This window comes from Leopardus geoffroyi, chromosome C1, assembly GCF_018350155.1.
Source record: "Leopardus geoffroyi isolate Oge1 chromosome C1, O.geoffroyi_Oge1_pat1.0, whole genome shotgun sequence".
Taxonomy (NCBI): Eukaryota; Metazoa; Chordata; class Mammalia; order Carnivora; family Felidae; genus Leopardus; species Leopardus geoffroyi.
This window is the reverse complement of record NC_059328.1, coordinates 106229610-106253752: the sequence shown is the minus strand read 5'-3', so window position 1 is coordinate 106253752 and position 24143 is coordinate 106229610. Positions and strand designations below refer to the sequence as shown.

The following is a 24143-nucleotide window of genomic DNA, read 5'->3' as shown; positions in this document are numbered from 1 at the left end:
AATCGTGAATATAAGTCATTAGTGAAAACAGCCTTCTCCCTCCCCCAGGCTCCTTACAGAGCCTGCTTAGGAAATAAGAGAGGTGAATCATCTCCCTTACCTCTTCCCCACCAGGGCTGGGCTCTCCCCAGGACCCAAGGGAGGAATAAATCCTCCATTGCCTCTTCTCATTTCTACCAAGAGTCAGTCTTTAACCCTAGGCAGGAAGCCCTGTATCAGGTTCAAGCTCCTGAGATAATGAGGGTCCCTTGGTTCCCTACTAAGGTTGGGCACATCTGGGTCAGAGAAACCACGAGGAAGACCTTTGCTTTTCAGACTCATGTAGGCAGTTATCAGGGTTCCCAGATGCAACCCCCTTATGAACACATGCATAGTCACAGAGGGAGAGGAGGAAAGATGGAAACCCTGAGCAGAACCAAGCCCCACCACCTTATCATGGCCCTACCAAAGTCCCTCCCCCAGGGCAGCTCTCTAGACCATTCACTGGGGCAGCAGGAAAGGCTGAGGGCCCTGTTTGGGGAAAGATTGGCCCTTGGAGAGGTATGAATGTGTGGGTATAGAAGGCAAGAAGAACATCCTTATCTCCTCACCCTGGCTAAGGCACCAAAAGGAAAGAAGGAAGGTAGGAATGGTGAAGATGGGAGGGGAGAACAGATCCCTTGGATCCACTGGCTTAGGAAAGACAAAATACATGAGAGTGGAGAGAGGTGGGGACTACCATATAGGTCCCATGACTGTGCAAAGAGAAGCATCCAAGAACTGGGTAGAGCCACACTAGTGTGTACATTACCCATAATGTTCCTTCCACCCTGCTCCAGAGTTGGAGGAAAACATGTTGCAGGGGTCGAGGGAGCAGAACTGCAAAAGGTATTTTTCCCTGAGCCTGAAGGTTAAGGGCTAAAGAAATAAAGCTTTATATACATGGCAACATCTATTCCTTCCTATCCTGCTCAATCCTCTTCAGTCCATATGCTGACCATCCTGTTGCTATGAGGGAGAAGAGGGAGGGTCGGCACTTAAAGGAAGGGCTCAGTTGGCCTAAAATACCCACTACTCCAGAGGAGAGGGAAAGCCCATGCACCAGCTTAGTGCTAATGCCTTTTTTATCAGCATCACTCACACCCCTCCCAGTCTTAGGGCTGAATAATTGGGTGTCCCCCTCTCTCCCCACAGGAATGAGGAATCCGAGGCTTAGCAGGGCAGAGCAGGATGGCAGGGCAGGCCTCAAGTGTGGTTTCTGGTCCCCTGTGGACCCAAGCTAACAGGAACTGGTCTGCAGGTTGCTCTCCGTGAGCAGTGATGCAATGGAGGATGGGTCGTAGACACTGTCAAATTCCTCATCTGAACTCAGCCCTTCATGCTGGGTTGACTCAGCAGCTGACCGGGAGGCTTTGCGCCTGAGTCAGAGAGAAGAATATTTGTAAGGGAGGGAGACAAAGATTGAGACAGCCACACTTATCATGCTAAGGAAATTCCCAGTTGTTCTAAGGCCTCTAGGTACTCACGAGATCGCCCACCAATCTGAGATCTGGGGAAATGGGATATAGACCAGGGGCTTGGATACTAAAGAATAATCATACAGGCTTCCAGCCAGGAAGGAGTGACTGCCAAGTACCACCTTAGGGATCCTCCTCCCTATCCAGGAGACCCCATTCCCTTCCTGCACCACGACCCCGATTGAGCGGGGGTCAGAAAAGCAGCCATTACCAGGAGTCCTTCTCGAGGGTTTTGATCCGGGCTTGGAGCTGTTCATTGGCCTCATGCTGCTCCTCCAGCTCACGCTGGGCCTTCTTCCTCAGGCCATCGAGTCGCTCAATTTCCTCTTCTGCTTCATCCACCTGCCGCTTCAAAGCCTTCACCCTCAGGCTTAGCTGGACAGGATACCAAGTCCCCACATTAGAAAAGCATCTGCTGCTACCGTGGGCTGGGACCCTCCCCTGTAGCAATTTTGACAAGGGATCATTGCCCTAGAAAAATGTTATGGCCATGGGCAAGTTCCCTAACTTTACAGGTTTGTTTGGGGGGATTAAATGAGTTCATACATGTAGAACACTTAGAAAGAGAACCTAGCACATCACAGGCACTCGATGCATGTGCTACTGTGACTGCTCTGATCCAATCCCTCCAGTCTCATCTCCACCCTTATACAAGGAGTCGAAGCTGGGAAGACCTCTGAGATAGGTCCTCCCCTGGCCTTCAAGCAAATGCTCCATACATGCTTGCCATATGGTTGCTTGGCCCTGGCTGCCATCCTTACCTGGTCCTTCTGGTCATTGACATGCTGCCGCTCATCATCAATTTGAATGGACAGCTCTTTAACCCTCCGCTCCAGTTTTCGGTTGGTAGACTGCAAAGCTGTCTTCTCCCTAAGAGGGTGTGGAAGGGGGTGTCTATGGCTGTCGCCATTTCTAAAGGAACACCTGCTTGGCCCCCTCTGGCCTCCGTGAGCTCTTCTCAGTCACATCACACTGGAAAGGATCCAGGGCAGATCCAAAGAACCGGGAGAGAAGAGGTCATTCATATTTCAGAAGGCCTGCAACTCTCTTGCTCTTTACCAAGGAAAAAAGTTCCCCCTAAAGATCAGGCCAGGTTGGCCATGTCCGAAGTGCAAGATGGAGGGAACCTCAGAGGAGAAAAGCCCAGAAGGAGAGAAGAAGGGCTCACGTCACCTCTCTTCAGCTTGTAGCCGCTCCTGCAACTCCCGATTCTGGGACTCAAGGTGAGAGAGGCTGGCATTGGGCTTCTGGAAGCCTTCTGAGCTAGCCAACCGGCTCTTCAAGTCCTTGTTCTAAAAAGGGCAGAAAATCTTCACAGTCACATTCCACTTCCAACCCCTCCTATGGCCATTTCACCTGCCTCCTGGGGTCTGTCCCCAAGACTCCCTACTCCCCAGCTCACCTGTCTCTCCAGGGAGATTTTGTCACACTCCAGGTCCTGTCGAGCTGACCTCTCCTGCATGAGCTCTGTCCTCAGCTGGTCCACCTGGTGGGGAGGGGTGAGAGGAGCCAGATTTGGGGAGCGCTCACACTGAACTAGGCAGCTGAACCACATGAGGCAGAGTAAACTGCATGATGCTCTCTGAATCCCCATAATTCTCAGGCGACTAAAAAAATCAGCCTTTTCATATGGGACGAGCCACAGAATTTAAACAGGGCCTCCTCCATCACACCAGGAATTAGCATTCCTTCTGAATGGAAGTAGCCTGGATTCAGGGCAGAGAGTAATCCCAGGCCACCAGGATTCCTTTTTCCACTCAAATCCCTGGATTCTTTCTACCCGTCCTGAAGCAGAGGAGACCCTGAAGTAGCACCAGCCATGCACAGATTCTGCAGCCAGAATTCTCCAGATTATGAAACATGGGAGGGTGGAGGTGTTTTTGAGAGGGCCGAGAGGTTCTGTAGTCAGGGATGGATGCAGGGGATAGGTAAAGAAGGGCTTACCTGGTCCCGGCCACGATTCATGCGTTCCGTCAGCAGCTCCACAGTGCTCCTCTCCTCATCTAACTCTGCTTCCAGCCGAGAGACTTTTTCCTGTGGCAGAGGAGCAACAGGTTCTTTCTGCCCCACATGCTGGACACCAGAATACCAAACCCAACCAGGACCCTCTCAAGGCCCCGCCTCCACAGACCTGTCTCACATGTCCCCATAAGCAGCTGGTCCTTGCCCCTGCCCAGAGCCACCATAGAGCTAGCACCCTCTGCTGACCAGGCATGGCATCAAGGGAAAGAGGGAGAGGGCACCTGCTCTAGCCTTGGTCCCCTGGCAAGATGACAAACCCCAGAATCTATTCCTCACTGGGGTAGCCCTGTTTCCCTAATGGGAAAGCAGACAGAAAGCAAAGTGCCTGAGCCAAGGCTGGGATGGAGAGAGTCAGAAACCAAAGTGCCAGGGTACAGACTAAGGAAGCATGCTCAAGCCAGGCAGTCCCATGTAAATACTAAGGGTATGGTCTCTGGAGCCAAACTGCCTGGGTCTGAAAATCAGATTCCTAGCAGAGGGGCCATGGCTAAGTTGCTTACCCTCTCTATGTGTCAGCTTCCCTCAACAATAAAATGGAGAAAACAAGACCACCTATCCCACAGGGTTATTTATCCTCAAGACTAAATAAGTCTGAAGTGCCCAGCACATAGCATAATATGTGTTTGCTGCTGTTATTGTCTTGTTATTATTATTATTGCCAAATATGGCAACCTGAAGAGCACTATTGCCTCTAAAGAGGAGCCACTGCTATCCTCCAGCCAACTGCTGCCATGCAGATAACTCAGGATCAGAAGCTCGCTGCTACAGAATTTTCCAAACGTATAAACGAAGCCAGAGCTTTTATGTGACGTGTACATTTCTAAACACTGGCAATTAATTCAAAGCCATTTAAAACACTGCAGTCAGGGGCACCGGACTGGCTCGCTCAGAGAGCATGCAACTCTTGATCTCAGGAGTTGGGAGGTGGAGCCCCACACTGGGTGTAGAGACCCCTTAGAAACAAAAAAAAATATTAAAAAAAAAAATTCTCTTTAAAAGTGTTTAACAACAACAACAAAAGAAAACACGAAAGGAAACAAAATGAATACCACCACGGTCAAACTCCATCAGCAGTGGGCTACCAGCTTTCGATCCCTAGCATAGAAAGGGGGCTTGGCTTGTCCCGGCTCCTTTCCCCACAGAAGTCCCAGCTATGCCAGGACCTGGACACCCCTCCCCTACCCACCCCCCCCATGTCATTACCTCAAGACCCTTGAGTTGCCGGGTCCTGTCATCCTGGGAGCGCTTTTTGTTCTCCTCCTCCTGCTCCAGCCCCTGCAGTTTCTGGGCCAGCAGCTCCTTGTCCAGCTGGGCCGTGTCGCGGTCAGCCTGGGATGCCTGCAGGGCCTGCCGCAGCCTCTGGGTCTGGACAGAAGGAAAAATGGAACAGCCCAGAGAAGTAAGGTGGGGACTCGGGGGTGGGAGCAGTCCGCCCCTGCGGAGAGAAATGTTTCATCACTGATGTTCTTTAGAACCGTCAGAGCAGGTGATAATCAAAAGCAGGCTGACTTTTAGTTTGTTTTCTTTTCTTTGAAGATCTGGTGGGTTTTATTCAACCATTCAGGGATCCGGGCAACATCCTATCTAGCTGGCAGAAAGGAGCTCCTGGTCCATTTTCTTTATTGTTTTAACGCCCTACAGAAGTTAGAATCACCTAAGTGGTTTTTAGAAAACTCATCCTGGGTCCTGGCCCTAGGGGTTATGATTTAAGTGATACAAGCTGCAGCTTGGGTATTAGGATTTTAGGTATTTTAACAAAAAAGGTTTAATGTCATGACAAAACACAAGTTTATAACACATTGTTACTGTAAAAGATTGTGAAGCATTAAAACTAGCAATCATATTTACATTTTTTTTTAAGGTTTATCTATTCTTGAGAGAAAGAGAGCACAAGTGGGGAAGGGGCAGAGAGAGAGGGAGACACAGAATCCCAAGTAGGCTGCAGGCTCTGAGCTGTCAGCATACAGCCCAATGCAGGCCTTGAACTCCCGAACTGTGAGATCATGACCTGAGCTGAAGTCAGACGCTCAACCAACTGAGCCACCCAGGCGACCCTACAACTAGCAATCATATTTAAAGCATCTACTGTACGTCAAACATGCCTCTATATTGATACCATACTTCCACTAACATTACAGTGTTGAAATTTTTTGGTACTGGGATCTTTTTTTTTTAATCTCCCCAGGTGATTCTAATGTGCAGCAGTTTAAATATTGCTCTACAGGGGCGCCCAGGGGGCTCAGCAGTCAGAGAGGCCAACTCGTGATCTCAGCTCAGGTCATGATCCCAGGGTTGTAGGATGGAGCCCCGCGTTGGACTCCTCACTGAGCCTGGAGCCTGCTTGAGATTCTCTCTCTCTTCCCTGCCCCATCCCCCACTCACACTCTCTCTCACCCTGTTTCTCTCTAAAATAAAAAAAATTAAAGTTAAAAAAAAGTCACTGCTCTACAGACAAGGCACCTCCTATCATTATCGGTACCTAGAGTGGACAACTCCCTACCTCACTATGTCACTCTAAGTGGTTAGACCTAAACCGGGGTCCCAGGATCCCTTGGCCCCAGGTTTAGTTAAGAGGCAATGACCTGCAAACCAAGGACATTGGGAGAGTTCCCACCCTCCTGCCATTTCTGCCCCTACCTCGTCCTGAAGCCGGCTCAGCCCCCCAGAGCTCTTCTCAGCCTCAATGGCCCATTCCTTGGCCTGGCGCTGGGCATCTGCCACCTCCCGCCGGGCCTTCTCCTTGTAATCCTCCAGCTGGGCCTGGAGCTGCTGCAGGGCCTGCTTAGAGTCATTTCCAATCTGCTCCAGCTGAGATGCAAAGAAAACAGCCTTTCAGCACTGCACCTCTGTCCCTTCTCTGGGCCCAGACACCCCAGACCCTCCTTCCTGCCGAAGCAGCCCTCCATTGCTCTCCCCTGGGCCCTAGGTCCCTAGTATGGCTAGTAGTAATATACAGATTGCCTGGCTTCAAATCCTGGCTCTACCACTTACTAGCTGTGTGACCACAGCTTGTCTTCTCTGGGTCTCAGTTCCCCAACTGTAAAATGGGAAAATAATGGTACCTACATCACAAAGTTGTGAGAATTATGATAGCTAATTATGTAAAGTACTTACAACAGTGTCTGACACAGAGTAAACCTAATTGACCATATTTCAACAAACCCAAGAGGCCAATGATTACAAGATGTACGACTAAGAAAGAAAAATCTGCCACTTGAACTGTAACATCCCATCAAAATTATACAACGCAAATCAACTTCAGAGTACATTTTAGAGCTGACGAAATATATTAGGTGTTTTCTCTAGCTTTACAAAGATATTAGGAGAGAAACTTACCTGAAAAAAAGTTATTTATTTATTTTTTTTCCTTCTTCCTTGCCCTCTCCCGAATATAAATCCCACCCACGAAAATTCCTGTATTTAGGTCTTAAAGACATCTAGGGAGGGGTTATAGAGCTTTCCTTTCCCTACCCCAAATAGAAAATTCTACTAATGAAGACTGTTATGTTCAGGTCTTAAAGATGTCTCAGGGAGAATCCCAGGAGACATTCTCCAAGGATCAAGACCACAATGAAATGGGACATAGAGGGGAGGTCGAGGGCACAGAGAAAGAATAGAAAGGACACCCTCTCTGAAGATTTGGCCTTGGCCTCCCCAGCAATGAACTTGAGGAAAGCAAAAACCACACATTCTGACCTCCTCCCCTGCTCAGGCAAGCTTCTGAAAGAGCTGTGCCTCTTCCTAAGAGCCCGGGCCACCCCGCGCCACACCTCCTTGTTCAGCTGGCACACAGTCTTATCCAGCAGGCGCTTCTGTTCCTCCAGCTCAGCCTTGCCCCGCCGGAGCGCCTCCCGCTGCTTCCCCTCCTCCTCCAAGGCCCGTTTCAGGGCCTGCTGCTCCTGCCCCAGGCGGGCCAGCCCCCGCTGGGCCTCCTCCAGCCGGGCCTCCAGTGCCCGCTTGGCAGCTGCCAGGCTCCCCTCCTCCTCCTGAGCTGTGTTCAGGGCCTCCTCAAGCCGCTTTTTCTCTGCCTGGGAGAGGGAAAGCCATTTGGAGAGGAGTAGATAGGAGGGAAGAAAAAGAGGTTTATGAAAAAGGTGGGCAATGCAAACGGGCTCAGAGGAACCAGCAAAGGAATTAAGACACAGAGGACAAGCACAGGGTGAGAGATAAGAGACAAAAATACCAGTACAAAGGCCAAGACATTCATACCAAAGCACACTCCAGAAAATAAACCTAACTTTAACAGAGGGTTGTTGGGAAGGCAAAAACCAGCACACTCGGGGCAAAAGAAAACTGGTAGCTGAGGATTTTGCTGGGGAGTGTTTAGCCAGGGGTGAGGGGAGAGACGGCCAGGAAGAAGCCGCCAAGGTGGGCAGAAGCACTGACCTCTAGCCGCTGCACCCTGTCACGAAGCCTCGCCTCCGCCACTTCCCCACCCTCCGCCAAGCCTCGGGCCTCCTTCAGCTGCTGCTCCAGACCCAAGATGCGCCGTCGGAATTCGTCATTTTCCTCCTGGGTCTCCCGAAGCGTCGTTTCCACTGCTGTCCGCCGCTGCCCCAGCACCTCCACCTCTGCCTCTGCTGCCTTCTGAGCCTGCGGCCAGTTGGGGGAGTGGCAGCTCAGACCCCAGGGCTCAAGGCCACCGACCACCACCAAGAAAGCCACCCCAAAGAGAGCCCACAAGAGCCAGATTTCAACAGTGGTAGTGCCCCCTGAGAACCCCACCCCTACGGAGACGTGGTGCGTGCCATCAGGTGCAGCCCTGCCTCCCCCTGCCAACCCCTGGCTGCTTTTCACCGCACACTTATGACCAAGGATCTGGTCTGTACATACCCAGGGTAGGTAATTTCCTCGCCCTCTGGCTCCTCAGCCCTCCAGACCCCTCAGCCTCCACCTCCTAAGCCCTGTGCCCACTCCCCTTGCCTTGGAAGCCTCTTCACAGTCCTGTCTCAGCTGCTGGAGGGTCTTTTGCAGCTGGAGGTTCTGCTGTTCCAGTTCCCGGCCTCGATCAACCTCAACCCTCAGCTGTTTCTCCAACTCCCGCTCCCGGTGACGCCCAGCCACCTCCTGGCTTTGCTGCTCTTCCCTCAGCTCCTTAAGTTCCTGCTGTGTCCGACGCAGCTCCTAGAAGGGAAGGGGAACGGTGACAGGGCAGAGAGAGCCACCCTTGGATAGGACACTGTGTAGCAACCAGGACCCTCATACATTGCTGGGGGAACGTAAGACGGTGTGGCCGCTTGGCCGAGTGGCTTGGCAGTTTCTTGACCCATTAATTCCATTCTTAGGTATATATCCAAGAGCACTGAAAACATTTTTTGGGAAAACATGTTATATGAATGTTCATAGCAGCATTATTTCATGAGAGCTAAAAATATAGAAATGACCCAAATGTCCATCAATTGGCAAACAGATAAACAAAATGTGGTATATCCACATAGAATATTATTCAGCCATAAAAAGTAATGAAGTACTGACACTTGCTACAACATGGGTAAACCTTAAAAGACATTATGCTAGGTGAAATAAACCAGACATGCAATGTATATGTATATGATTTGTAATGTATATGATTTGCCAGAAGAGGCAAATTCATAGAGGCAGAAAATGGATTAGTGGCTGCCAAGGGCTGGGGCAAGTGACTGGATACGGGGTTCGTTTTTGAGGTGATGAAAATGTTCTGTAACTAGATAGTAATATGGTTGTACAACTTTGTGTACACACTAAAAACTACTACGCTATACACTTTAAAAGGGTGAATTCTATGGTATGTGAAATAAATCTCCATAAAAAAAATTACATGGAATAGATGAGGGTGTGAACAAAACAGGATTGGCTGTTTCAAAAACAAAAGAAAATATACTGAAAACCAAAAAATGCAACACAATAAATAGTGGGGCTGCTTTTATTTCTTTTTTATTTTTTAAAAAAATTTAAGGTGTATTTATTTTGAGAGAGAGAGAGCACAAGCGGGGGGGGGGGGGGGGGGGGAAGGGAGGAGAGAGAGAAAATCCCAAGAAAGCTCCATGCTATCAGCACAGAGCCCAATGTGGGGTTCAGTTTCACAAACTGTGAGATCATGACCTAAGACAAAACCAAGAGTCAGACACTTAACCAAGTGAGCTACCCAGGCGCCCCTACTTCTTTTTTAAAAAATTAAAATATTGGGGCACCTGGCTGGCCCAGTCAGCAGAGCATGTGACTCTTGATCTTGGGGGTTGTAAATTTGAGCCCCACAGTGGGTACAGAGATTATTTCAAAATAAAAATCTTTAAAAAAAATTAGGAGGGGTGGGAGAAAAAAATTAAAATATGAACTCTGGTTCTAGTTCTTTAGCTGTTAGCTACTTCTGAAATTCAGAAATTACCATAATTAGGCTGAAAGGATATATAATATATTGTGAGTTTTCAATGTAAGACACTAACAAAACTACAAAGGAAAAGAAAAACAGGGGCGCCTGGGTGGCTCAGTCGGTTCAGCATTGACTCCTGGTTTTAGTTCAGGTCATGAACTTGCAGGCTGTGGGTTTGAGCCCTGCGTCAGCCTCTTCACTGACAGTACAGAGCCTGCCTGGGATTCTCTCTCTCTCCCTCTCTCTCTGCCCCTCCCCCACTCGCTCTCTCTGTCTCTCTCTCCCTCTCAAAATAAATAAATAAACTTTAAAAAATTTAAAAACAAAGAAAAACAGCACAGTGTATGGTCTACATTGGACAAAGTCTGTTTTCCTAATGTATATACTTTGTTATTGATTAAGTACTGATAAAACATACTTCACATATGAGTAAATGAAGCTCTGGTTATTACTTTTTAGCTTTTTAGCTTTATCTAGCATAATCAATCAACTGAGATTGTCCAGAGGAATTATGTAGACTAATATAGCAAATAGACTTCAGACTATCCTTAATTTTTGTTAACTTCATATTAATAACAGTAAAAATTTAAGAGCACTTTTCATTTCACAGCCACCGAAGTATATTTGGTTTTGGTTTATTATGTTTTTCTCACCAAATATGTGTGTAAGCTCAGACTTTTATTTACCTGGAAAAGCATCACAACTATACTTGTTTACTCTAATAAATACGGTTACTTTGGTTAAAATTAGGCAGTCTTACGGTAAAGGCATGATACACAAGCATTGATCAATTAATACTTGTTAAGTAAGCACCAACTACATATCAAGCATAGTGAATCAAAGATTATAAACCTAGAAGAATCTTCAGGAGGCCATAAATGCCAGTTCTCTATACTAGCAAAAATATTTTCTAAGTTTCTAAATCATCCAAAATAATTACTTGCTTTCTTGTCCTTCATAAACTAATACAAAGAGTATGAAGAAATTATTTATATTTACTTCAATTTGGTGACTTTATCATTTATAAAACATCCGTGCATGATAAAACATCTAATTCCCTTGGTCTAGATGCTATACTTTCTAAGCAGCCTTCAAATTACAACTTGGCTTCCCAAGTAGGCCAGCCTGCTATGCCAATACAAGTATTCCAGTCTGTGTGACAACATTTCACATTACGAGTTAATAAGCTGGCATTCTAACTGTAAATGTTTGTTTCATAGATGTAGGTAAAGAGTCCATATCCCACCCCCCCACCCCCCGCTGCTCCAAAACAGAGCAACTCTTGCTATCTGACCAAACTCCAAGCTTGCAAAAATGACCCTGAAGTTTCACAAATCCATCTAAATGCTGCGCCCCAGGAGGTCTCTTGGGAGGTAGCCAGCAGCCACCAATTTGGCCACCAAAAGTCCTTTACATTAGAAACCTATATATTCAATGAGAGCAGCCAGGCTGGATCAGAATGTGTGGGGCAGAGATACGGCCAAACAGGTCCTGAAAACCAAGCACATAGGAGGCAGCCACAACAGTGTAGAGGCCTGGTCAGTGTCTGCCAGCCCAACCTGCCCTTCCACACTCCAATTCCAAGTTCTTTCTTTTCTTTCTTTTCTTTCTTTCTTTTCTTTCTTTCTTTCTTTCATCTCTGAACCCAATATGGGACTCAAACTCACAATCCTGAGATCAAGAGTCCCATACTCCACCAACTAAGCCACCCAGGCACCCCTCCAAGTACCTTCCTGAGCTCCTCCATTTGGCGAGTGTCTGCAGCACCAGCCCGAGCCTGCCCTAATTCCCTTTGCAAGACCTCCATCTTGTCCCCAAGCTCCTCTTCCATTTCCTCCTTCTCCATCCGCAGCTGCAGGAGTCTGAGCCCAGTCAGGTGAATGAAAAGGGAAAAGGAACAAGTTCAGACCACCTGTCAGGAAGAGGTGAGCAGGATAATGCAAACCACCTCCCCAGGGGCTAGGAGCCTGGGCACCCACTGTCAGCAGAGTGAAGGGCACAGCAGGGGTAGAAAGGAAGCAGGATGTAGGAATCATGGATAAGCATTCCCGGGAAAGAGGCAAAGTCCTCACTCCTGCTTGGTGGCTCTAAGCTCCTCCTTGTTCTTCTGGAACATGCTCTGCCAATGCCCTGTCTCCTCCGATGTCTCCTCCAGCTCTCTCTGCAGTTCCCGCACGAGGGTTGACATCTTCTGCCTTTCAGCCTCTAATGCAGCATGATCCTAGAGAAGGGGACAATTGGGGGTCAGGAGGCTCAGAGGGAAAAATGCACTTCAGATCAAGTGTAAGTGTGTAGAAATAGAGGCTTGGGCCCACAGGGCACCACACCAGCTGCACACCCTTGTCCCCCAGCGGTGCCTGATGTGATGCTAGCAGAAAGCTCTTCCCAAGCCACAGTCCACCCCGCTGTTGTTTAGATGAAGCCCCCCCTACCCCCCAGTTATTTCCCCATGGGACTTGGGTCACACACCCTCACGGTACTCCTGGCCTGCACTCCCTCTCTCTGCCCTTGCAGGTTTCCTGGCCAAGGTTTTCACTACACCTCACATGTATCTTTTAGAAGGAGTTGCAGTTACAACTAGAAAAGTCTCAAAATACCAAGGCCTCACGTCAGCCCCTCTTGGGGCGGGGAGTGCCCACTTCTGGCGGCCCCTGCTCTGGCCACATGCCTGGGTTGCGTCTTGCATACTCCGGCGAAGCTGCTCCGTGTCTCGCTGGTACTGCTGCCGGACCTGTTCCACCTCCTGGTCACGGGAAGCCACCTCATCCTTCAGGGCCCCCTTCAGGGCTGTCAGCTCCCGCTCCCGCAGCCTCAGCTGCTCCTCTACCCGCTGTTTGCCCTCCAAGACCACTTCCAGAAGCTCCCGGGTCTCTAGCAGGTCCTAGGGAAATGAGGGTGGAAGTACAGGGGCGACTGTAATAGGATCTGCCTTGCTATTCATTCAGTCAGCCGATCAGATACACTGACTGAGCACCTTGTACATGTTAGACTCAGTACCAGGTGCGAGGGGCCTCTGAGATGCCTATTTAGGAAAAAGGAAACGCACCATTCTGGGATCTAACCCCAGCCCACCTTTGAGTCTGTCTGAAAGCACGCTAAGGGGTACCTGTAATCAGCTACCTACTGCCCATGCGTTGGGGAAAGTGTGAGTGAGCAGATTTGAAGGTGCTCCAGATGACAGGAAGCAGAGGCAGGGGGAGCCATCCTGCCCCCACCTTCATTAGCGCCTCCTTAGCAGGCTCCGGCCCCTGGGCCTGCTTCAGCTTGTCCTGCAGTTCCATCACTTGGGTCTCCAGCCTGTGTCGTACCCTTTCACCCTGGTCCACAAGGAGCTTCATGTTCTGGAGACTAATAACAATAGATAACATTATCAAGTGCTAGGTGTCAGCCAGCTTTCTAAATACTTTATGCGTATCGTTTCATTTAAACCTCCTTAAAGTCTCTGTTCAAATCTTAATGAGGCCTCCACTGTGCCTCCACCATTCGGCCCACCGATCTGCTTTAACTTTTCTACTTATCACCTTCTCCCATGCTGCAAATGTACTTACCTAATATGTTCTTTATTTACGGTCTGCCCTGTCCCCCACTAGAAGCTCTGCTTCTGGAGAGCAGTGCTCCTCATCTGAACGGTTCGCTGATGTACCCCAGGAATCTAGATCACTGCCTGCCACACAGTATTCACGGCAAAACATGTGCTGAATGAACAATCCTGTGAGGTAGGTACTATTATTAACCCATTCTACAGATTTAGAGCCTGAAGCAGAGAGGCAAATCCAGGTAACCCAACTCAGGCACCACCACCATGACCAATAACATAAACAGAAAGGTCCTATCTTTAAACTGTCTCTGTCTGCTTCTAAAGACTTCCCCCTGTCTCTCTCACCCAGGGGCAACCTCCATCTGGCCTTAGTCCCCAAGCAGCCCCATGTGCACACTCGGCAGCACTCACTCTCTGGTGCTCTGCTGGGCCTCCCCCTTCCTCCTCTCCAGCAGTTCCTGCAGTTGGCTGCACTCTTCTGCCTTTTCCTCCAGCTGCCGCTCTAGCCCAACCCGGGAGGGTTCTAGCTTCTGTCGCTTCTGGAAAAGGCAAGGAGAGAAAAACAGGTGGAGAGTAGGAAAAACCTCTCAGAAGGACCAGGAGTAATGGGAACGTCTAACATTTAATGACACTCCCTAAATGACAGGCACTGTACTAGGGACCCTATGCTTATTATCTGCATTTAATACTTTTCACAAGTCTTGGGACTTGCGATGGTTTAAAGTACATCCACTAATTCCTCAACATTCCTTTTAAAAGGTGAAGCCTCAGGGTGCCTGGGTGGCTCAGTCGGTTGAGCGTCCGTCTTTGGCTCAGGTCATGATCTCGCGGTCCGTGAGTTCGAGCCCCGCGTCGGGCTCTGTGCTGACAGCTCAGAGCCCGGAGCCTGTTTCAGATTCTGTGTCTCCCTCTCTCTTAGCCTCCCCCATTCATGCTCTGTCTCTCTCTGTCTCAAAAATAAATAAACGTTAAAAAAAAAAAAATTTTTTTTAAAAAAAGGTGAAGCCTCTTCCCTGCAGTATGGGCTGGACTTGAGGACTCTCTTCTCTTTTTTTTAATGTTTATTTATTTTTGACAGAGAGAGAGAGACAGAGCATGAACAGGGAATGGGCAGAGAGAGGGAGACATAGAATCCGAAGCAGGCTCCAGGCTCCGAGCTGTCAGCTCAGAGCCCAGTGTGGGGCTCGAACCCACAGACAGCGAGATCATGACCTGAGCCGAAGTTGGACGCTCAACCAACCGAGCCACCCAGGCGCTCTGAGGACTCACTTCTAACAAACAGAAAAGGAAGACGTGATGTGTAGCTTCTGAGACCAGGTCATAAAAAGGCATTGCAGCCTCCAATCCTTACCCTCTCTCTTAATCATTCACTCTGAGGAAAGGTAGCTGCCATATTGGACGCTCAAGTGGCCCCATGAAGAGGTCCACATGGCAAGGAGGTGAGGCCTCCAACCAACACCCACTGTCTTCTCATGACTAGCTCCAGCCAATACCTTGCCAGGAAATTCATAATAGACCCTGAGGCAGAACTACCTAGCTCAGCTGCTTCCAGATTCTGGGCCCTCGGACACCAGAAGATGATTATTTCAAGCTGTTAAGTTTTGAGGTAATTTGTTACACAGCCATAGGTAAGTAATATAGTACAATTATTATCCCCACTTTACAGTTAAGGAAAAAGTGGCTTTGAACATTTAAAGAACCTGCCTAAGGTCAGGGTAACAGCCAACAAGTTAAGGTATCAGGATTTGAACTCAGTTTGACTCCACAGCTGACCACTTAACCAGGACACTATACTGCTTTCCAGGAAACAAGGGGTATTAAAATCCAACACTTACTGAGCACCAACTACATTCAGGGCAATACCCTGAGAGGTAGAAGCAGTCTATATTTTTTTAATACATAACCTTTAGCATAAGACCGACCTGAATTTTCAAATTCTTCTCTGCAACTTATTGTCTTGAACAACACACTTAACCTCTCTGATCTTCAGTTTTCTCATCATGAAAGGGTTCACAATACCTCCCTTACGAGATCCCTATAATTACGATGCATTACCTGGGACAGTACCTACTACAAGAAGTTATCCTCAATAAATGACAGCTATTGCATACTGCTATCATTATAATGTCAATGGAAAGGATTCAGGTAAGTAATCTGCTCAAGGCATACACAGCCAGTGCGCAGCAAAGCCGGGACGGGAACTTCCAAAGGAAACGGGTGGAAGGTGGTCAGAGCCCTGATGACTGCACCCCTATTCCTAAGCTCCAGAGAACCCCAGACGTCCTTGGCGGGCCCAGCACACACTCTTGCCTCTGGTGTCACAGAACACACAAGTGCTTGTTCCATTGCTTGGAAGAGCAGCCCAGGCCCCGGTTTCTCCCGTGTCCGGCATTCCCCCTGCGCCTCCAATCTCCCCTCACCTTCACCTCTTCTTCCAGCTTTTGCTGTAGCTCCTCCACTTTTCGGGTGAGTTCCCCCTGCCCGCCCAGGGCCTTAGTGGAACCAGAAGGCATCTGCCAAGGATATGGCGGGAAGGGATGAGTCCAATCCAGACCCCAGGCCCCAAAGGCCCTAGCCCTGTCCACCCCCCACCCCCCACCCCCCCGCCCAGGAAGCAGCCACTCACCACCAGGGGCTGCATCTGTTCCAGCACCAAACTGACCTTCCTCTTCACAGACGTTTCGCTTTCTGAGCTTCTGGAGGATGAAAGAACAGAAGCAAAGCTTAAGGGAGGGAAGAGGCAGCAGAGATGAGGGAAAGGGGAGCTAAGGGCAAGGAAGATGGGGAACGAAACTAGAAGGAGGAGCAGGGAGGTATGTGACTGCCCTCCTGGGAGGGCCCCCACGCACCCCTCCCTCAGGATGCTGTAGATGGTGGCCTTCAGGTGGTCCACACTGCCTGGTGGGGCAGCCTCCTGCTGGTCTCGGAGCAGGTCTGGAGTTGACTTGAACTGCAAAACATAAGCCCAGAGAAATAGGAAGATTAAGCCAGGAGCGTGTGTGGCGTTCAGATGGCGCAGCAGCGGCAGGTGGGAGATGGGGCCCTCCACCACGATGAACAAGCCTGAAGTGGGGAAAAGAGTAGACTGCTGAGGCCTGAGCAGGAAGCCCAGGAGACATCTGAGCGGAGTATGCCTCTCACTACTGCCACAAGCCACATTTTCCTTGACAAGCAGACCTCAACCAGCTGTGAACTGTGTCACAAGTTATCTGTCACCAATGATAGTTCAGGTACTAGAATTTGTAAATGAGTTACTTTTAAAACAGGCTTAACTGCGTCTGCACGAAGTTGCTCCCCGACTCACTTGCACTCCTGAGTGGGAGACAAAGCCGGGAGTTGTGACAGGAGCACTGGGAGCTGCTTCGATTACCAGGCCCGCCTTACTTACTCTGCAGACCTAGCAAAAGCTAGTGGCCGAGCACAGTTAATTTCCAGGCAGTAATAAGTAACTCTCATGCTTGTGAAGGCTGACTTCATAGTTCGTTCCATTTTCATGAGAATATCATCTGTTTAGTAGAAGGATATAGTGGAGGACAAAAGTAGAAACCTTCTGCCTTTAGCTATTTGAATCAGCAAGGGGTCCTGCAGCTAGTGGGTCAGGAAGCAGAAGCCACAGGGGACTGGGGTCTGACCTGTAGTATGCCAGGGTCCTGGACTCTCCCTTGTGGCTCCTCAAAACTCTGAAGAACCCAGTCCTGGGTCTGACGGGAACGGCTAAAGCCACCAAGAGGGCTCTGGCTCTGGACCAACTGTTTGGAGCTGCCCATGTGACTGTCATGCTTTGTGCTAGGGGCCCAGTGGTTGGGGGACCGACGCTCCCGTTCCTCAAGGGTGTCCCGTGGGAGCCGGTTGTCCAGGCTTTGGCTCCGCTTGCGCTGTTCAGGGGGCAGTGTCCGCATGCGCCGGCCAGTCCGGCCCCGGGTCTGCCCCCCATGGTGGCTGTCAAACTTGTTGATGAGAGAGTCCACTGAAGACAGGGGAGCAGTGTCGATGGTCCCTGCAGAAGCTCCTTGAGGGGCCAGTTCCAGCAGGCTGGTGCTCCGGGTGCTCGGACTCACAGGGGCAGGGCCTGCCAGTGAAGCCTGGGAGCGGGATCGGAGCAGCCTTCCGTTCCAGTGGTCCCCAGACTCCTCATCAGACATGCTGCCTTGTGAGCGTGCAGGAAACTCCTTGGCATGAGAGTAGGAGTGCTCCGGGGGTTCCGAGTTGGAGCTCAGAGCTCCCAGAGCCCCTCTGTTGTTGGCCCCCTTGATCTGGACTCCAAAGGAGTCACTGCCTTGCTCCCCACTGTTGAGCACCACAAAGGGCTGCCCAGCAATGCCCTGCACACGCACAGCCACCCCATAGGTACTGGCTCTCGCATCCTTAGCTGGACGTCGCCCACCACGACGTAGGGTGCCCATCTCTGCATCCCCTGCTGGCTCTGTGATGAACCGAATCTGGACTCCATGGTCGACAGGGCCCCGGGGCTCAGCCATGGTGGATGCCGGCTCCATGAAAAAAGGGGTCCTAGAAAATCAAGAAAAGAATTTAGGCTGAGAGACTGGAAGTAGAAACACCTGTCCAGCTTTTGTGGGGCTCATTGCCTTGTCATTTCTTCTACATACAACAGTGGTTCTCGCATTTCATCTGAGCAGCAGAAGTACCTCAAGGGCCTATGAAAACAAAGACTATTGGACCCTATCCCCAGAGTTTCTGATTCAGTACGTCTGGATTTGCCATTTCTAACAAGCTCCCGGATGATACTGATACTTCTGGTCCAGATTCCAGATTTTGAGACCCACTGACTTAGAAGAATCCATTTCCTCTAATACAGTCCTAGTGAGCTTGACTTCGTCAAGAGTTTAATGACTGCTTGACCTTCACACATACACATATACCATGATGTGTTTCTTCCAACCCCAAACCCTACCTAACAGATACCTCTATCCTAATGGATAAAAGGGGCCCTCCACTCCCAGAGCTCATTTAAAGTACGGAAGACCCATAAGGTATGCCCTCCCATTTCTGGGAGAATAGCAGAGATGCCTCTGGGTTGGGGGAACTGAGGGCTGAGTGAGGAAAGAGATGGGAGAGTAACTAGGTTTCTACTGTGTGTCTGTTTGTCCCTTTTAAGTCTGGAACCATGTAAATGTATTGCTTATTCAAAAAAAGATTCAAGTAACATTTAAGAGTTCCAGTCCAAGGGGCCCTAGGTTAGGCAGACTTGTCCCACCAGAGGGCCAGAGTGAAGACCACCCATGGGCCAACTCCTCAGGTCCACATTAGCCTAAGATTAGAGTCAGCAAAATGGAATGTATTCTAGGTACGCTCTGGCTCCAGCAACTGGGGAGGGCAGGTTCTCCTCCAAGCAAATAAAAACTCCAGCTTCCCCAGCCCTGCGACTAATCTCTACCGGAGACTGGCACCACACTGGAGGCGGGGCATCGAATGTGCCAGACAGACACACAAATGTACCCAGCCCAACCTCCCAGTGGAGCCCTGGGCCAAGGAAAGTTGGCAAGGCCCCCTTCAGGGACTGTAGATATGCTAGGAAGCCCAGGAAACTGGGGGTGAGTGGGGAAGGGAGCGGCCTAGCTCCAGGTGAGAAAGGGCTTGGTGGGAAGAGCATTCCTAGCATTCCCAGCCCTTCCCCTCCAGGGAGGGAAGGAGCCCTTACAGGCAATAGTTCTTCACCGTTTTGGTTCTGAGACCCCATTGGAGGGAACAATGAAAGCAATGCCCCTCCACCCCCCAGGAAATAGTCCACAGAGTCTCAAGAGTTTCACGAACACCTCAAAGCTACCCTGAACTAAAGGAGCCCACTCAGGCATCCGGGAGGACTTCAACCTACCTCAGATACTCCAAACAGAAGGACATTTAGTTGGCTGGGTCCTTTGTTAGAATTCAAGTAAGAGATGGGACCGGAAAAGAAGCTACAAGGGGTCAGTTTTACAAACCGCTCATCTAATAGAAAAGGAACTGGGGCGCCTAGGTGGCTCAGTCGGTTGGACGTCCGACTTTAGCCCAGGTCATGATCTCGCAGTCTGTGAGTTCAAGCCCTGCATCAGGCTCTGTGCTGACAGCTCGGAGCCTGGAGCCTGCTTCAGATTCTGTGTCTCCCTCTCTCTCTGCCCCTCCCCTGCTCATGCTCTGTCTCTCTCTCTCTCTCTCTCTCTCTCTGTCAAAAATAAGTAAACATTAAAAAAAATATTTTTTTTTAAAGAAAAGGAACCCAGCCCCACTCTTCATTTGATATTATATAACCATGAGCAAATCATAATTTTTCTGAGCCTCAGTTTCTTCATCTGTAAAACAGGTATAATAATAACACCTCATAAGGTAATATCTGTGAGAATTAAACAATAATTGCATGTGTAAAAATTTTATCAAGTTTGGGGCGCCTGGGTAGTTCAGTCAGTTAAGTGCCCAGCTCTTGATTTTGGCTCACATCACAATCTCTCAGTTCATTGGTTTGAGTCCCACGTCAGGCTCTGCGCTCAGTGGGAGGCTGCTTGGGATTCTCTCTCTCCCCCTCTCTCTCTGTCCCTCCTCGTGCTCTCTCTCTCTCTCCCTCCCTCCCTCCCACTCTCTCAAAATAAATGAATGGAAAAAAATTTTTTTATCAAGTTCTACACTTCAGATTTTTGCATTTTATTTACTCTACTCTATTTATTTATTCCACTTTAATAAAAAGAGGGAAAATGACAAGATATGAAACATGAAACATACCTAGCAGTGTATGCCTGTCACAAAGCTGACAATAAAAGTTACCCAGTGTACATGCTGTTCCTTCCACCAAGACCTTCCTGGCTTCACCTGCTTCACAGAAGAATGTCACTTCCTCAGAACCTTTCCCATCCAGACCCTCCCACAAACTAGGTCAGAACCATGTTATATGCTCTATAGTCATCCTTCAATGAATTTGCCTCAGGTTTTGTTTTTTTTTTGTTTGTTTGTTTTTTTTTTTGAGAGAGAAAGAGAATGAGAGCATGGCGGGGGGGAGGGGGGTGGGCAGAGAGAGAGGGAAAGAGAATCCCAAGCAGTCTCCACCTACAGAGCAGAGCCCAATGTGGAGCTCAATCTCGATCTCATGAACGGTGAGACCATGACCCGAGCCAAAATCAAGAGTCAGATGCTTAACTAACACCCAGGTGCCCATCAGTTGTGAGTCAGATGCTTAACTAACACCCAGGTGCCCATCAGTTGTTTTTTGTTTTTAAAGATTTTATTTTTGGGGCACGTGGGGGGCTCAGTCAGTTGAGCATAAAAAAATGATTGTGATTCTCTTTCCTTCTCTCTCCCTCTAAAATAAAATATTTTTAAATTAATTATGTCAAAAAATATTTTATTTGTAAGGAATCTCTACACTCAAAGTGAGCCTCGAACTTATGACCCAAGAACAAGAGTTGCATGCGCTACTGACTGAGCCAGCCAGGTGCCCCTGCCTCAGTTTATTTTTCTATATTTATTAGGGTGATGATTTGTTTCCTGTCTGTCTCCTCCAGTGGACTATAAACTCCTGGAGGGCAAAGATCATGGCTCTCAACTGACTCCGGTGGCCCCAGGGCCTGGTGACATGGTGCACATCAATAAATATTTGTTAAAGGTTGTATCCTGGACCAAGGCAGACTCTCACAGCAGTAGGGAGATTTGCCCAAGGGTCCCTCACAGCCATTTCTCATTTGCCCTGGTGACAGGACCTCTTCCTGGCCTGGACTCCCTGCCCCATTCGATCATAATTTTGGAACCAGATGTTTCTAGACTGCCAGCTCTCAGAAGTCACATGATTTATTCATAATGCAGCTCGACTCTGTCAGTACATCTACTGATCTTCCAGATCCGGGTCAAGGAGCTCCCAGGCTAGGCCCACAGAGCGCCCAGCCCCTCACCCACACAAGAGCACCAAGTTGTGCAGAGACAGCGCTGAACATGCCCCTGGTCCCAGTGACTCCTTAACCTCAACCAAGTGTTAGACCCAGGACAGGTGGGTCAGGGGCCAGCGGGACTGAAGGGATCTTTGGGGTGGGTCGAAAAGCAGGGCTTTAAATGATTCAACACGGAAAACCCGAAACCTATCCGCCTTCAGTTACAGAGGGCAGTGGGGCGTGGCCAGGGGAGCCAGCTGGCTCCAAGGTCTTAGGTAAGCCCCAGAGGCAGGTAAACAGCCATCTAGTGCCAAGCAACATGGAGTACAGAGCCTTCCCTCTCATTGCCTGCCCCTGTTTTTCCCTCCTCTGGCATGTGCCCAGGACACTCCTCACCAAATGTACTCTGGGAAGAGCCCAGGCCACAAGTTAAGTCAGCTTCATCTGTCTGCCTCTGCCATTTCTGCCCGGAAGGAGTGGGGAGGATACCCTGCACCTGTACCAGACAGGCACTTCTCCCTGAGTTACTCATTAGCCTGCCCTGCCCCAAATCCGTCACCTCTGGCCCAGCCATAAGCATCTGGCTTCCAACTAGGAGTGACATTCTCTCGGCTTCTGGCAAGAAGTGGGGGGTGGGGAGGTTTGGGGTGTGCAGAGGAAGAACTGACACACACACACAGAGCCAAGCAACATGCTAGACATACCCAACTGGCAGATTTAGAAAGTGGAAGAATGAAAGGTATGGAGATTAGATTCTCCTCAGAGGTAACGAGGGAAGCAAATGGTCAAAACAGGATAGGACAGCTCAGTGACCTTGATCCATGGCTATTTTCTCAGAAAGAGTTACAAAGACAATAAGGTTCTCCGTGGATCAAAAAGAACCACCTCAAGTGGACCCCTGGCTTGGTCCACTGAAAAAGCCGAAACCTGAGAGCCAGGCTAGAGCAGCTTGGCCAGTGGAGGAAAAAACACAATGACAAACTGGGCCCTGCAAACTGGCTGGACTGGTTTGAGAGGCAAGGGAAAGGGGAGGGCCAGAAGGATTCCACTGGCAGCTCATAAAGCAGACCAGAGAAACTCCACACCACAGAGGACAAGGGGCAAAACCATGGGCAGGGACTGTCCAGCCTAGATGCCAAGGCCAAGGCTCTGAAGGAGGAGGCATAAGGTAGAGAGGGAACAGGAAGGAGCAGAGGCACAAAGAACCTGGTGAGTGTCAGACCAGTGCGTGACAGGAAGACTCATCGTCCCCTACCCCTCCCTCTCAAGTTCCCAAAGTTGCATTCCTGATCCCACATGTGCCTTGGCCAACTCCTTGGCCCTTAGTTCTCCCCTCCCCAGCATGAAAAACAGCAGCCTTACCCTCTCCTCACCTCCCACCAGGCTGATAGCAGGCAGATCAGCCTGGGGAAAGAAGAAAGGGTTCTAGGAAGCCAGAATCCTCTTAGAGTCCGGGAAATCTCTGCATTATCAGTCCCCTAGAACCAGCCCCCCACTCCCAAATATCAAGGATGAAAGAAGAGGTGCAGAGGCACGTGTCAGCAATCTGTGGACAACACAGCAGTTGCAATTATTTCCCAATTACATCTTTCCTCCGGCAGGGCATCAAAGGGGCCAACCTAAGATTGGCTCTGGTTCCTTTACCTGCCTAAGGCAAGGAAATCTGCCTCAGAAGTCTCGTCTGGGCCCCAATGAGCACCTCTCATGCAGCCTGAAGACTTAGAGGTGCTACTCCCTTAGTCTTGTGGTTTCCTACAGAGGCCTGCCTACGGCCCACACCAATGGTGCCTACTGCCAGTCTGACAGCCTTCACGTCCGGGAGTCAGGGATGCACAGTAGCGTTTCAAGGAGTTAACGTGGGCTCTGCTGGGAGGCAGCAGAGAAATTGGTTAGGTGCAGAAACCTCACCCAGTGGCCCCATTGAGAACCACAGATGAAAGTATGTGTGCTTGGGGGGAGTGTTTGATATTAGCCCCCAGGAAGGGGCCCCATAAGAAAGTGTTTCTACATATTTTGTAGGCCTAGAGACCTATGCTTCCTCATATCCCTCTCTTGGAGAGCACTCTCTCAAGAGGAAGACAAAATTCTCCCAGGCATGAAGGCAAAGGGGGATAGGAACTGAAAGGCTTCACACCTCTCAAGGAGATGGGGGTGCCGTCTTGTTCTACTGCTCAGCGCCTTCACCTAGAGGTGAATGGTTGGAGCGAGACCGCACACCTCAAAGCCAGAGGGAGGTGACAGCGCCAGCTCAGAAGGGCAGTGGGGGGTGGGGGCAGCTCAGGGAAAGAGCACCTCTGGGCGCCTTCCCCCTTACGTCTGAGCCCAGGCGGCAGCCCAGGCGTCCCCAGCTGAGACTAACTCCTTCCCCCGAACACCGCGGACTCCCGAGAGAAATTCTGCAGCCAGGACGGCGTCTGACCTCCAGAGAGAACCAGGCCCTGCTACTCTCTCACGTCCTGGGGGCAGCCTTGGCCCCAGGTGCCCCTCCGCTGGCACAGTCCCAGGCACCTGCTCAGGTGCCCCTCCGCTGGCACAGTTCCAGGCACCTGCTCAGGTGCCCCTCCCCTGGCACAGTCCCAGGCACCTGGCCCTAGCACCGGAGAGCAGCAGCCCGCTCGTCATCGGTACTCCCACCCCAGCTTCACGTCCCCTCCTCCTCTCTCCATTCAGCACCTGTACCCTGTGAGAGGGGACCCCAGGTCGCCTCGCGCCCCGCCCCTCAGGGCTTGCCCCCTCGGCGTCCACTCACCCCAGCCGGGCTCGGCGCTCCCGGGCTCCGGCAGAGCTGCACGCGCCGCTCGCCAGCCCTCCCCCTCAGGCCCTCTGCGCTCCCTCCGTCCTCCCCCCTCACACCCGGCGCCACCAACCTGTTACTCCCCTCCGGAGCTCCA

The 24143-nt window shown here is 50.1% G+C and overlaps 1 protein-coding gene across 2 annotated transcripts; it reads right to left on the bottom strand.

The window, feature by feature from the left end:
- On the bottom strand, positions 1 to 24111 carry CGN (cingulin). Of its 2 annotated transcripts, XM_045479218.1 has the most exons (21): positions 24002 to 24111; positions 17038 to 17914; positions 16255 to 16355; positions 16032 to 16101; positions 15826 to 15918; positions 13817 to 13944; positions 13083 to 13215; positions 12536 to 12748; positions 11940 to 12088; positions 11597 to 11729; positions 8442 to 8642; positions 7905 to 8111; positions 7289 to 7546; positions 6156 to 6326; positions 4722 to 4883; positions 3441 to 3530; positions 2899 to 2982; positions 2670 to 2788; positions 2258 to 2366; positions 1708 to 1871; positions 1 to 1397 (listed from the first exon to the last, which is right to left on the bottom strand). In XM_045479218.1, exons 2-21 carry the CDS (start codon positions 17899 to 17901, stop codon positions 1259 to 1261), a joined length of 3588 nt encoding a protein of 1195 aa, XP_045335174.1. In that variant the 5' UTR covers positions 17902 to 17914; positions 24002 to 24111; the 3' UTR covers positions 1 to 1258. The 2 variants fall into 2 exon arrangements, with proteins under 2 accessions (XP_045335174.1, XP_045335175.1); XM_045479219.1 differs by lacking the exon at positions 15826 to 15918.
- Between the last annotated feature and the right edge of the window lie 32 nt (positions 24112 to 24143).